Below are 13,573 nucleotides of genomic sequence, written 5' to 3'. Positions count from 1 at the left end.
CCCTCTGTGATCGAAATATACTCTGATCTTGCGTTCTCTTGAATCAGTTGGATTGCTGTTCTGCCCGACTGGGCATGTTGGCCCCTTGCCTCGTTCTAACTCAATAAAGAAGTTTAACTCAGCAGTCTCGGCGTGGGCTTCACATTGGCTTTCACTGTTACAATGTTGTTGACTCGCCCATCTCTACTTTACCCTAACTCTACGTGCCCTTCTTCTTCCGCATTCGTCACCAAGCACGCCCCTGTTACGACCTCGCCTGTTGACGCTGTCTGGGCGGAGCTTGTTCCGTCTTGTTTTCACGTGCGGTTACTTTCATCCAAGCAGTCAGTGACATGGAGGCTGGACTCGTGTCTGCCGATGGCAAGAACAGTAAGGGCGTGCATTGCCAGCGATGTGGCTCTACGGTGCTGCTGCCTGGGGCCGCGAAGTACGAGAGGCGCGAGGTGAGGGAATCGCACCGGTTCTGCTTGCCAAATATTAGTACGGGGGCGCTGTATGAGTAGAGGCGGGGCTGGGACGTACAGGAAAGGGTGCAGTACGGTAGAGATTGTAGGCGGGGCTGCATCCTCAAGGGGTGGAGAGACATGAATGGCGGGGCGCTTGTCCCACTGGCGATAGTGCCAAGTGGCCGCCCTGGAGGGTGGGGGATCGGTAGTGTTGTGTGCGAGACGCTATTGGCTTGTCCTACTCGGTTAGGAGTGACTGTAAGTTGTGCCAAGAAGAGCACCAGTCCATGAATTTGTTTTCGATTGCACTGATAATGAACGATTAATGGCAGTTTTAAGGTAAAAGACATATAGGCAGAGAGTTCTCTCATGTAACGTAACTGGTTCTATTGTAGAGTGCTCTGACACCTTCGGGTAAAGTGCGCGCTTTATAAAAATGCATTAAATAAATACAATAAAATAAACTCAATCTTTATATTTGGACCACGAAGCATCCAGCACATACCACGTCATTACTAGCAATTACAAAACTGGTCAATACAAATCGAATGAGGTATCTGGCAGAGTACAACAATATTAAAATCATCTTTTAAAAAAAAAATCGGATTGGAAAGGTAGTGTGAGAAAATCATAGTCTTAATGTGAGCTGTGATGGACAACACTGCCCTGGTTGAGGGGACCAGAAGAGTAAAACCAGTTTAATTAAGTGAGTTCTTGCCTTGGATTTGGTCTCTCTCTCGTCTCCCAGTTACGCACATATCACACCATCGAGCGGAATTTCATATTTAAATACATCATATCAAAACTCCCACCTCGCTTATACAATTAATCAACATATCCACTGCCGTCTTTAAACCTCATCTCTACCAGAACATCCCCCCAACAAAAACACCTTAACTTTTAGCCCCATTCCCCTTTCATTTCATTCATCGTCCTTCCAAACCTCACCCAAGCATTGCTCCTTTGTACTGTATCTGAGAGTGACCCCCCCCCCCCCTGCAAAGCCTTATAGGGGCGGCTGGTGACATTTGAAAACTAATTTGCATATTGCACCGCAGCGAGCGAGCCTGAACCACCTTGCATCCATCCATACATCATTCATGCATCCACCCACCCCCCACCCATCCTGCATCCATACATCATTCATTCATGCATCCACCCATCCATCCATCCATCATGCATGCATCCATGCATCCATCCATACATCATTCACACATCCACCCACCCATCCATCCTGCATCTATACATCATTCATTCATGCATCCAACCATCCATCCATACATCATTCATTCATGCATCCACCCATCCATCCATCATGCATCCACCCATCATGCATGCACCCATACATCCATCCATCCATACATCATTCATGCATCCACCCATCCATCCACCCACCCATCCTGCATCCATACATCATTCATTCATGCATCCACCCATCCACCCATCATGCATCCACCCATCATGCATCCACCCATCATGCATGCATCCATCCATGCATCCATCCATACATCATTCATGCATCCACCCATCCATCCTGCATCCATACACACACAAAGCACGAAGTACGAAGCACCCCCACACACACAGAGCCCTGCCCTCCCCCCCCTCCCCCACGGAACAGTGGGCAAGGAAATCGGGAGAAACTCAGAGGGCAAGGCAAACGAATGCAAAGAGGGCAAGAAAAACGGATTAAAAGAGAGCAAGAAAAACGGGAACCACAACACTGCAAAATAACCACAGAGCCACCCCCACCCCCCCCCCACACACAAAGCACGAAGCAAAGGGCAGTTCCACTGGGACTTAACTTGGAAAAACAAAGCGCTTTAATGCCTCATCGGGGGAAGCAAGCGCTACATAAATACAATTACAATTCCCGCACACGGAACAGAGGGCAAGGAGATCGGGAGAAACTCAGAGGGCAAGGCAAACGAATGCATAAAGGGCAAGAAAAACAGATTAAAAGCGGGCAAGAAAAACGGGAAACATAGCATTGCAAAACATAACGCATAATGCTCTGTGGCCTTAACTGGCTGTACCTTGACAGTGAGGCGGGACTCGGGAGTCACACACGATCTGCAGCCTGGCACGAAGCGAGCTCCAGGCTAGATGAATTTAAGAGTGGAAGCTACAACGTTACAGCGGCGGCCATCCCGAAGTCACAGAGTGATTGGCCTGCACGTGGACCACTGGACCAGCCAATCCTGGCGCTGCATACAGCGCCAGGATTGGCTAGGGGGGCACCATGTCTGCTCGCCCAGTCCCCTTAGCAACCCCGGGGGCTGCGGCCCGCCCCCTGCTCCTCTCTCAAAGGGGAACTTGAGCTGGAAACCCATCTGACATGCGCAGGCTAGTTTCTGCCCAAACATTCACGTGCGCAGTACTGCTGCAGCTGAGTGGACTGTCACTCAAGCTGCAGCAGGCCCAGCCCCCCCTTCGCACTCAGGAAAAGTCGGGTGTCTCCCGCATTCCCGGCCGGCAGGTAGCGCAATCATTAAATATTTGCATTTTTATTTTTGCGACGACGCGGTGGGTCCATGGGACTTAGGGGGGCTACGCCCCTACGCCCCAATGGACGCACCGCGCCTGAAGCCTTAACCCTTCTGGTCTAGTGCTTGAGCGTGTCCACTACCATGGAAAACCCTGATCAGATGTTTTTCTAGCCCCCACCCCCATTTATAGGCTGTTTCTGTTCACGGCCTGTCACCCCAACAGCCCCCAAATGTCGTCCCAACACAAGTGGCCAGTCGCCCAGCAGCCAGTGCTGATGCCTTTCCATCATTGTATCGCTAATTATTGTGCTAGTTGGCCCTGCACTTCCAGCAAATAAAATTGATAACTCCAGAATGATAAGTGTACCCACCCTGACGAACTATTGTTAAGTCCTCCTTTGTGATGTCGTAACTCACAATTATTCCTATACCCCTATTTTGATTAAAACACTGCATCTCCCTGTTTATTTTGCACATGGCTTTTTCGACCACATTGTATTTAACTGACCCTCGCTGAATCAGTCTAGCAATCATTTAACTGACCCTCGCTAAAACAGTCTAGCAATCCGTGCTGTCCCAAAAATGTATGTCCCCGACCAAAACTTCTCAATAATTCCTGATCTATCACTTTTATCAAACCCAATCCCAGTCCCAAAAGCTACACTAAGCCGTTCTTGCCTAAATCAATCACTAACACATCCAGGGTGGCCTCCCACTCACTAAATCAGATAGCAAGTGCAATCATTTCCCCAGTTCACCCCATTCCAGCCCCACCATTCAATCTTAAATTCAGTGGTCCAAAATCCCAAGCTGCTTCCAAAAGGTCTTCTGCTGGTTTCAATGACCATTTTATGAAAGTGTGCCCGATAATCAAAATAGAAAACATTGTCACACTTGGTTCTGCTACGCAGCTTAGAACTGAAAAAAATACTGTGTTAAAAACATATCTTCTATTTACCTAATGTGATGCAGATGATGCAGCGCAGCTCCAGAAAGTTTCCTACAAAAACCTTCACCTTATCTCCAGAGAACTATTCAGGCATTACTCATCATTGGGGCCCATAACACTGCGAGTCATTTACACACACATACACTCTGCTCTAAGGATTCGGTGAGGACCAGAAGGAGAGCTGCTGGATTATAGCGGAGTGTCTAAATTAATACTACATTTTGTACATTATATACATCTGCAGTTTCTCAATTACCATGTTTTTATATTTCAACGGACACATTTAAACACACCACTATTATTTGTCAATGGATCTGCTAGTAAAAGTTAGCTGATGGACAACAAGGCCAGCTTAATTCTCCAATTTATTTAATTTTTATTTTAGAGATTAAATCTCCTAGCATAACCTTTCTTTTATTTATTCTAATTAAATAGTCATTTAAACGTCAACCTAAAAAAGGAAAGAGGTTAAATTCAAACATTTATATTTATTAGCATAGCAGTTCAGAAATATAAGCAGAAATTCATATTACCAAGATTTCAGGACACGGACATCAGCATAAGAACAGAACAGTTCCCAAAGACCACCTTTCTATTCTCACTTGGTGATCACCTACCTTAAGGACTCCGCACCCATTCAAAAAGTTAAAGTTCAGGAAAATTTCAAAGTCCTTGCGCCATAGAGAGAATCAGCAGTCCGGCAGCATGTCCGGGTGCAAGGATAAAATCACAAAGCAAGCTTTTTTCTTACTTCCAAACGTCCTCTTTTATACCCTTTTTCCCGTACTAATCTATCTAAAAATTTTAACTTTTGGGGTCTTTGACTGTTCTGATTGGACAAATTGAAGGGTGGATGAGCATAACCTCATCACGTTATTGTTCGCATTTCCGCAAAGTCATCATTATGATTAGAAACAAAGTCGCTATTATCTCTTAGTAGTTTCTTCCGCTTGTGTCCTTTAAGTCGTTATTTGTGAGAATCTTCCCAGGTCCACAATGCTGACATTCAGATTTGTTGGCACCAAGTCGGGTATTCTGGCCACACTGACCTTGAGTCATACTGCACAGGCTGCTCGCGCTCTTCTCGAGTTCAGTCACGCATGCGTACACCATCGCAAACTCGTAGTCGCAGACCGCTTCCATTTTATCGTAGGCCGCATAGGCCACAATGGGAACTATTATAGAAACAAACATAATTAAACGTTAATTTTCGAAATATAGCCCTTCTGTTTACCTCCCCTATTCTAAGGTAACCCAATTAGTTATTACCTAGCGAAAAAGCAACACATAAGAATGGTTTATTCACCATTCTCCATCATTAGTGCCACAATTAAACAGACAAAAAGCATATCCATGCAAGTTTTGGTTCGATTATGACAAATGCGCACAAATTAAATGTGACAACTTCACTTAATTAGTAAATTATGGTCCGCAACCTAAGCAAAATAGTAACCGACACGTGTTTGTGTGTGTGCATTCTATTCTATGTTGGTTAATTTCAAAACCACACAATTAATTAATGTTACTGTTATGGGGAAGTAAATTCACGAGTGGCATACACAAACATTTTGTTTCCAACCTCGCTCGATCAACTCCCTCCTTTGGTGATTTATCACCAAATAACTCCCCAAATTTTGCAAATTTTTATCTCAACATGTTTCAAATTCTTTCAATTAGTATGAGTTATACTCTAGTTTCTTCTAATTTCTTTCTGTCTTGATAGTTTCTCTTTGAACTCTTCCATCTCAATATCACCTTTTTCACGCTCTCTTTCTTGTTACTCTTTAATTACTTTCTTTATAGAGCTTTAGACATTCCTTCTCTTTCTGAGTTTACAACCTAATATTAAAATTACTACTATTATTATTGTTACTGGAATTAGTACCTTCCCTATAATAGATCTTCCTATTTCATAAAACCAATGTATAACTGCTGAAAAACTTCTACTAAGTTTCTCAAGAACACCATCAACCTCCAGTGGTTCAACTTCCTTATGCAACTCTGTAAGATTTGTAATATATCTTTCAATGTTTTGACTTTTGTCTGGAATGTAGGTACAGCAATGTTGTACCTTTAAAATTTCACAAACTCCTCATTCTTTTGCCAAAATTATGTCAAGAGCAAGTTAATTTTGCATCACTATAGCTCTCATAGCAATCATTTCAGTGTTTACCATTAAAAATCCTCCAGCTGGGGGGCGTGGTTTGGACGCCGGAGAAGATGGCGGCGTAAGCTCTTACCTCCTCCCGTGGCGCCACTTTCTTCTCACGTTTTGTTGTGTAACCTTGTGGGAAAGTTGATGCTGACACTGGATCTCACGAGCGGAGTGTGAGGTCTACCCTCGATCCGCTTTTGGAGGAGCTCCAGTGTGTCTCGAGACAACGACAGGCTAAGTGATCATCTCAGCCTACTTACCGAGCTCCTGCCGCTCATGCCGGAAACGCCCGCCATAAGAAACGGAGGAATCACTGCGGCTGCAGCTTCGAAACATTGAGGCGATCCGGCAAACACACAAAACCTCCCGAACAGTGAGCGGGCTCGTCGACCCCCGATCATTGGATCTAATGACCCCTTGATATTGCGCGAGTCTAGGCAAAATGGTGTAATCGATCGGAACCTAGCGGAGGTCCTGACTGAGGTCTACCGACTCCTTGCAAAGGGATACTGGCACCAAACAGTAAACCAGTCTACATAGCGGCGCTTGCACCCGGGCGGATTGTTTTACGTTTGAGGCAATGTGTGATGATCAGATGAGCGAGATCGCGCGCTGATCACAAAATGGTGGGCGCATTCGGTGCTTAGAGGAGGTCCCCGGCTGCAATGCTTAATGGCACCATATTCATAGCCTATGCTCACACTTTGACGCGTGGCACTTTGCAGGGACCGGATCACCAGGTCTGCGCGGTTACATGAGAAATCCAAAATGGCGGGTGCAAACGGCACTTTCCAGAGATGCCGTCTGCAAGCACTCTCCTGCATGTCCCAGACATAGAAACGCAGAAATAAGGAAATGGCGTCCTCAGGCTCCCTGCTTCACATATTGGGTAATATCATGCCCTGAGGCCTCTCTTGTCACAGCGGGGTTAAGGATCATGCCGATGGAAAGTTGCAGAGGTCTGACCACTTGAGCAGTAGGAGGTTCTGAATGTTGGACTAGTCTCAACAATCCACCATGGTTTTGTTCTTAGCCATGGGAGGGGAGCTATTTTCCCCTTGTCACCATGTCTACTAGATTCTTTCAGGGTGGGGTGGGTGGGGTTTGAGGGAGGGATGGGTGGGATATGGGCCCGACTTCAATTTGGTTATTACTTTGTGTTACTATTACATTTTGCTTACTTCTGTCTGTAGATTATTATTTTCACTGCTCAAGTGCAAATGTCCATTGTATAACTAGTTTCCTATGTCTCATATCGACAGGATACTCCAGCACTCGTGTCTTCTAATAAAAGCCAATGTGTATCGCGACAAAGCTGTTTGGGCCAAATGAACTGGTCTCTTTGGTACACGCAGTACATATGGCATATGTGGTCAAGTTGCTACACAAGGCTCTCTAATAAGGCTCAGAACAACTGCGTAATTGATATTCCACAACTTTATACATTTACGCACGTCTTGTACACGCTGACAGCCTATAGGAGACGAGAAATCAGTGACCTCAACAGTGGTAGTAACACTGACCTAGCTTGGATCATACTTTTCACACATCCATGATGTCACACACCATGATCAAAACCCCACTAGGGACTTCTATGGTGGATAACCTGAAAATACTATCGCTTAACGTTAAAGGTCTTAACCATCCGGTTAAACGGAGAAAGATCTTGGATTATCTCCAGAAACAACAAGCATTTGCAATGCAATAGGTCTCGCAATAGAAAAGTTTGAGCTTTTGGTGTGTAAAATGTAAACATTTTTTTATTTTTGTTTGTTTTTCAAAATATAAAAGTATTAATTTTGTTATTAGAAATGCCAATAGTTATAAAGTTAGCAAATGTTACATCTATAGCATTAGTAAAGGTACATGTTTAGTTTTTCCCTGTCTTACATGTATTGATCTGACAAATCACAATGTTTTAACAAGAACAGAAGTGAAAACATTTAACATCTTTTTATGACATTTGTAATAAAGCTTGAAACATTGACAGAAAATATTTGAACCAGTTGTTGTTGAATGGTTGCACAGATTGATGCTGTGGTGGCGCTGAGTGATGTTGTTTTGGGGACAAGTGATGATGTGGCTTTCAGTGATGCTGTTGTAGCGCATAGTAATGTTGTGGTGCCCCTGAGTGATGCTGTAGTGGTGCTGAGTGGTGCTGTGGTGGAAGTGTGCACTGACGGCTGGTGGTGTGTGTGCCTGGTGGAAGCGTGCACTGACGGCTGGTGGTGTGTGTGCCTGGTGGAAGCATGCACTGACGGCTGGTGGTGTGTGTGCCTGGTGAAAGCGTGCACTGACGGCTGGTGGTGTGTGTACATGGTGGAAGCGTGCACTGACGGCTGGTGGTGTGTGTGCCTGGTGAAAGCGTGCACTGGTGGCTGGTGGTGTGTGTGGCTGTTGAAAGCGTGCACTGATGGCTGGTGGTGGTGTGTGTGGCTGTTGAAAGCGTGCACTGATGGCTGGTGGTGTGTGTGGCTGGTGAAAGCGCGCACTGATGGCTGGTGGTGTGTGTGTGTGGCTGGTGAAAGCGTGCACTGACGGCTGGTGTTGTTTGTGCCCAGTGAAAGCATGCACTGACGACTGATGGTGTCTGTGCCTAGTGAAACTGTGCACTGACGGTGTGGTTGTGTGTGTGGTTGTGTGTGTTGTGCTTGTGGTTGTGTGTGTACTTGTGTGTGTGTGCTTGGGTGTGTGTGGTTGTGTGTGTTTGTGTGGTTGTGTATGTGGTTGTCTGTGTGGTTGTGTGTGTGTGTTTATAAAGACGTTTTAGCTTTCAGAAGTAAGCAGCTCCAAGGCAGAACGCCTTTCTGTATAACAACTGTATCACATGTCGGATATTGAACAACGCAGGGGGTTCACATATCTAATATCAACAAGCATGCCTTTGATCGCATTAATTAAAGTATTTAATGCAAGGCACAGGCAGTCACAGAGTTCTATATTAACGTCAACACAACACGGCTGTCCGATAGCAAGGTCCGAGGAAATGTGTTCAAACTAGTGGGTGTGGAGACAAACAGGGAATGCTGCGTGTTATCACCTATTTAAATGGCACTCACCTGTGGAAGGCACCTCGAGAATGGTGTAATCACTGTGAGTGCTGTGGGTCTTGCGTATCAAAGTGTACAAGATATCTAAGTCTTCAGCTACAAAAGCAAACTAGAATCGGAAACCCGTAAAATATGGTAAATTGCTGTCCCATTAGCTAGCATTCTTTTGTTTTCTGTAATGAGGAATAACGAGAGCACAAGATGACTATATATACCAGCTACTTTCACCCGATGTTAAAGATCGGGGCCTTTGAGAGTCAGCATTTTTAATGATCGGTATGCTATGATAACAGTGGCAGGCAGTGGTAGGATGCACCAAAATCGATTCGCCAACGCTACAATTGTAAGGTAATTTAAAATCCAAAAAGACAGTAAAGCTATTATACAATTATGCTTACATTTACCAGTGTTTTTTCCATTTCTTGACATCAATGCATGTGTTGCGGTGTGCAGCAGCGGTCCTGCAGAATGTATTGTTTGCATGTATTTGCTGTTGGCCATATTAAGTGTGTCGTAAGTCACTCGGGTGCCTTTGTGTTACCAGAAGCCATTACGATCTACGCACAACGATCGCTGGGTGTGGTGGCACTGGCAATTTCCTCGGCTCACCTTTGGGTCGTATTACCACTCATCGCTGATGCTCAGTGGTGTGAGTAGGTGTGTGCGCTGGGAAGACGAGGCATGGACGCGCTTCTGGCACATTGCTGCACAAGAGAAACTAGGGTTTGCACCATTGAAGCGCTGTGAAGATATACCCCGTAAGTCCACTCCCGCCCCGACATTAGGACTCTGGCTGAGTGGGCGGCTGTCAAAACGGTAACGTAGAAAACACTGTCTGTGCAGCAGGGGGTGGCGCCCCAGCAGAATGCGTGGGATGTTTACATCGATAAACTGCAGGCTAAAGCACACAAGAGACTCCCTGAGAGCTAGCTTGGTGACAGTACGGAGTGCTAGCAGAAGTGAACAGCACAAGCAATATGGCCGCATACAATGCAGCGATCGTAGTGCGTAGCGTATGCCACTCTTGTGTACATGCCGGAGCAACAGGTCAGCAGTTTCAGTGGGTGATGGGTAACGCACTCAATTGGATATAGCCTTTCTCTTTAAGTAATGTGACTTCGTGCGAGTTAAACTAACAGCACTTAGCAGCAGAATAAGGGTGGCAGAATAAGCCTGTTTAGAAAGTCTTAAGGGCATTCTTGTTTAAAGCAAGGCCATGGAGTAACATTTCGTCAAACAAGACATGCATTGGAAGTGGGGGGGCGGTCGGGAAACTGAAAGTACGGCCGGCCATGAATAATTTTGGGAGGAGAAGCCGCAGAGCACGGCCGGCCAGCTGGCCATGAATAATTGGGGGAGGAGAAGCCGCAGAGCGCACGCTGGGAGAAGCCCTTCGATGTGGTGTCACGGCCTGGCGGCCGTGAACAAATGCAAGAATAGAGAACAAATGGGAGGGGGGGAGCAGGAGGTGAGCCTGAGAGTGGCTGAAGCAACATTGGAGCGCAGAAGTAAATGGGTACCAGAAGCTAGAGAACAATATAGATGGTGCAGGGAGAGCAAACATGCAATAGCAAGGTGGAGCTTGAGAAGGACGCAGACATGAAAGCAGCGTGGGTTGGGGGAGCACACTAGGAAGAGCGCATCATGGAAGGGCGCAGGGGAGAGTCACACGGGTGAGACAAGGCAGGGAGGAAGAGAAGCATTACTAGGTAGGCAGATGAAGAAAACGTGCGCTTTGGCAAGCTAAAACAAACAGAAACATGCACTGAAATATTGTGCAAAGCATCGCACACTGTCAAAAAATAACCACGGTGCACATTATGTGGTGGGGCAAGCTCGTATGCGGTGTGCGAGGCGGGCAGAAAGGACGGCCGTGGGAGGGGGAGAGATGCTGATGTCCGATTAGCTGCGGAGCGGATCTCTAGCTAAAACAAACAAACATGCACTGGAATATTGTGCAAAGCATCGCACACTGTCAAAAAATAACCACGGTTCACATTATGTGGTGGGGCAAGCTCGTATGTGGTGTGCGAGGCGGGCAGAAAGGACGGCCGTGGGAGGTGGGAGGGGGAGAGATGCTGATGTCAGATTAGCTGCGGAGCGGATCTCTTTCAAGTAGCTCACGGCCTTGAGGCTGTGAAAGTTAAAGCAATTAGGGGGGAGGTGGGAGGGAGGCTAATAGGCAGAAGGCTTGGGCAAGCTCGTGCACGAGGACATGCACTTCTCGAAATCCGCTTTTTGGGAGCCTTTTGAGAGCCTTGGGTTTAAGTAGTGGTTTAGCTGCATTAGACTCGCATACTCATTCCTGCGGAATGGAGTAGGCGAGACCTAAAAAGGGGATGTTGTTCTTTTACAAGAAACAAAGATCGATGCCAAACAATTCAATACAATTAGAAATAGATTTTACAATGAAGTGGGGGGTTCTGAAGCAGTAGGTAAGAAAAATGGTGTTCTGACCCAGATAGCGAAAAAGTCAAACATTGAGATTGGATCATACACAGCTGACACTAATGGGAGGTGGGTCACAACCAAATTGATTAAGGACAACACAGAGTTCTATATCACCAATATCTACGCCCCCAACATTAGCAAATTAGACTTTTGGAATGACCTAACTAAACAGATTTAAACTATTCCTGAATCGGCCATGCATATCCTGGCGGGAGACTTTAATCTGCCTTTAGATCCGGCTTTAGACAGAGACTCAAGGTGCGCTTATCACAGCAACAAGTCCCTTAAAGCCTTTACTAACCCCTGCGTCCGTTTTAATTTGTTAGACTCTTGGAGATTGCAGAACCCCACAGGTAGTACACTTTTTATTCACCACCTCACGATTCCTACACACGTATCGACTACCTATTTATTACAAGTAACACCACTTCTAGAGTCGTGGAGACGACGATAGAACCCAGGGTGGCATCATACCATTCCTGTATCTCGCTCCCCATTTCCAACGTAAAACTGACCAGTCGTCAGTCCATCTGGAGACTGAATGATGAAGTGTTGGAAAAAGAACACCACAGGAAACTCATAGAAAATGCAGTTCAGTCTTACCTTGTGCATAATAAAATGAACAACACTTCTGAGCTAAATCGCTCGGAGGCTCTGAAGAGCACTATCAGGGGTGAAATTATTAAAATCAGATCAGTCGTGAATAATGAATACAACAAGGCCCTTGACTAGTTAGAAAAGGAGATCTCAGCCCTAGAAAGTAAGCACATTACATCTAGAGAAGAGTTAATACTGAATAAGTTGGTGAATAAAAAATACCAATATAATAAAATAATAAGCAATAGAGCAGGGGTTTGGATAAACAGGCAAAAGAGGTTCAGGCTCTGTGAATCGAATAAAGCGGGTAAAAGCTTAGCTGCATACTTAAAATTTAAAGTGCAAAAGAACACGACTAATAGTATAAAAGATCACAATGGTGTAACATATTCTGACCCAGAAAAGATTGTGGAAATCTTCAAAGACTTTTATAACACTGTATACTCCAAAAACAAAGATGTTGATAACGCTAAAATTCAGGAGTACCTTAACGAATGTGACCTGCCGACTCTGAGCAATCGGAACTTAATATCCCAATAACTGCTCTGGAAATTGAAAATTCAATTAAATCACTTAAATGTGGGAAGGCACTTGGTCCCGATGGGTTTAGCGCAAAATTCTATAAATGTTTCCCCTCTTTTATCTCCGCCACTTCTATACTTGTTCAACAAATTCAGTGAAGCAGGTAACATCACAGGTACACTGGCTGAAGCCATCATTGCAGTGCTGCCTAAGGAAGGGAAGGACCCAACACTCCCCAAATATTACACACCGATCTCCCTCATCAGTATAGATTATAAGCTTTTTGCAATGATCCTAGCTAACTGTCTACAAAAATTCCTACCCAAACTTATTCACCCTTCACAGGTTGGTTTTTTAAAGAATAGGCTTTCCAGCGACAACACCAGGCTCATAGCTCATGTATTGGAAAAGGCAGCACTTACTACATCTTCCACAGTAGCAATAACGCTTGATGCCGAAAAGGCTTTCGATAAAGTTGATTGGACGTACCTAGAAGCAGCGCTGAATAAGTTTGGGCTTGGAGAAAATTTCCCGAGGATGGTGATGTCTCTATATTTCAGCCCATTGGCTAGGGTCAGAGCAGAGGCTCAATCTCATCATCCTTCCAGTTACAAAAAGAAGCCAGACAGGGTTGCCCCCTTTCCCCCTCATTATTTCTACTCGCAATTGAACCTTTCTTATACCACATTAGGAATAACGATCATATATCAGGGATCCACTTTAACAACTATACAGTCAAGATCACCGCTTACGCGGATGACGTGTTAGTGGTTTCGGAAGAGGCTGAGGAGGCCATTCCTGCTCTCATGTCATCACTTGAAAGCTTTTCTTGTGTCAGGGTACAAGCTAAACAAAGATAAAACTGAAGTAAAACTCCTGAATAACCGAGGTAACAAAGAGATTATGGGGGACTC

The 13,573-nt window shown here is 45.3% G+C and overlaps 1 protein-coding gene across 1 annotated transcript in view; it reads left to right on the top strand.

Moving 5' to 3' along the window:
* Positions 1-287: 287 nt before the first annotated feature.
* RABIF (RAB interacting factor) overlaps positions 288-13,573 on the top strand; it is an 81,871-nt gene continuing 68,585 nt past the window's right edge. Inside the window, exon 1 of the mRNA XM_086923075.1 lies at positions 288-443. Within this exon, the coding sequence (XP_086779201.1) occupies positions 333-443 (111 nt within the window). The 5' untranslated portion in view covers positions 288-332. The remainder of the gene's footprint in view (positions 444-13,573) is intronic.

The sequence above is a fragment of the Lissotriton vulgaris genome, chromosome 5 (genome assembly GCF_964263255.1).
Source record: "Lissotriton vulgaris chromosome 5, aLisVul1.2, whole genome shotgun sequence".
NCBI classification, from domain to species: Eukaryota; Metazoa; Chordata; class Amphibia; order Caudata; family Salamandridae; genus Lissotriton; species Lissotriton vulgaris.
Note: the sequence above shows the minus strand (reverse complement) of the source record. Positions and strands in the feature narration are given on the sequence as shown.